General features: G+C 54.4%; 1 protein-coding gene across 1 annotated transcript; it reads right to left on the reverse strand.

Annotated features, from left to right (window-relative positions):
- Positions 1–5: 5 nt before the first annotated feature.
- Positions 6–791, reverse strand: LOC117799792 (ADP/ATP translocase 2-like; the record flags this gene model as incomplete). Its single annotated transcript, XM_034652292.1, has 1 exon — positions 6–791. A coding segment is annotated over exon 1 (786 nt), but the record flags the coding sequence as incomplete, so codon positions are not given.
- Between the last annotated feature and the right edge of the window lie 86 nt (positions 792–877).

Consider the following 877-nt stretch of genomic DNA (forward strand, 5'->3'; position numbering starts at 1 on the left):
GCAATCTTCTTCCAACAGTCGATTGTGCCCGAATACATGATATCAGCCGCTTTCCTTCCAGACTGCATCATCATTCGACGCCTGACCGTATCGAACGGGTAAGAAGCAAATCCGGCCACAGCAGTCACTGACTGAGCGATCATCCAGCTAATGACAATGTGCGTGTTCTTGGGATCTGGCAACATCCCTTTAGCCGTGTCGTAGATGCCGAAGTAAGCAGCTCTGTAGATGATAATGCCTTGCACAGACACATTGAAGCCCTGGTAGAGCCCCTTGAGGCCATCAGACTTGAAGATCTTGGTTAGACAGTCGCCCAGCCCCCTAAACTCTCGGGTGGCTCCAGCCTTTCCCACGTCGGCAGCCAGACGGGTACGGGCAAAGTCCAAAGGATAGACGAAGCAGAGGGATGTGGCCCCAGCAGCACCACCTGACGCCAGGTTACCAGCGAAATAGCGCCAAAACTGGGTCCTCTTGTCTACATTGCCCAGGAAGACTTGCTTGTACTTGTCCTTGAAGGCGAAGTTGAGGGCCTGGGTGGGGAAGTACCGGATGACATTGGCTAGATTTCCACGCCAGAAAGATATGAAACCCTGCTCCTTGGGAATACGGGTCACGCAGTCGATGATGCCTTTGTACTGCTGTTCCACAGCAATCTGTTTACTGGCATGCTGGACCTGCAGCAGCAGCTTGACCCTCTCGATGGGGGCCACTGCAGTCTTCGAAATGGCAGCGGCCACTCCACCGGCCAAGAAATCCTTGGCGAAAGAAATAGCGACGTCTGTGGCTGTCATGGTGACGGAGGCAAGGCGCTGTACTCAGAGACTGCTCACTTTACCCCGGATGGTTCGGGGCGTAGAGGTCCAAAGACTGGGAGGAG

This window comes from Ailuropoda melanoleuca, unplaced genomic scaffold (assembly GCF_002007445.2).
Source record: "Ailuropoda melanoleuca isolate Jingjing unplaced genomic scaffold, ASM200744v2 unplaced-scaffold57433, whole genome shotgun sequence".
NCBI classification, from domain to species: domain Eukaryota; kingdom Metazoa; phylum Chordata; class Mammalia; order Carnivora; family Ursidae; genus Ailuropoda; species Ailuropoda melanoleuca.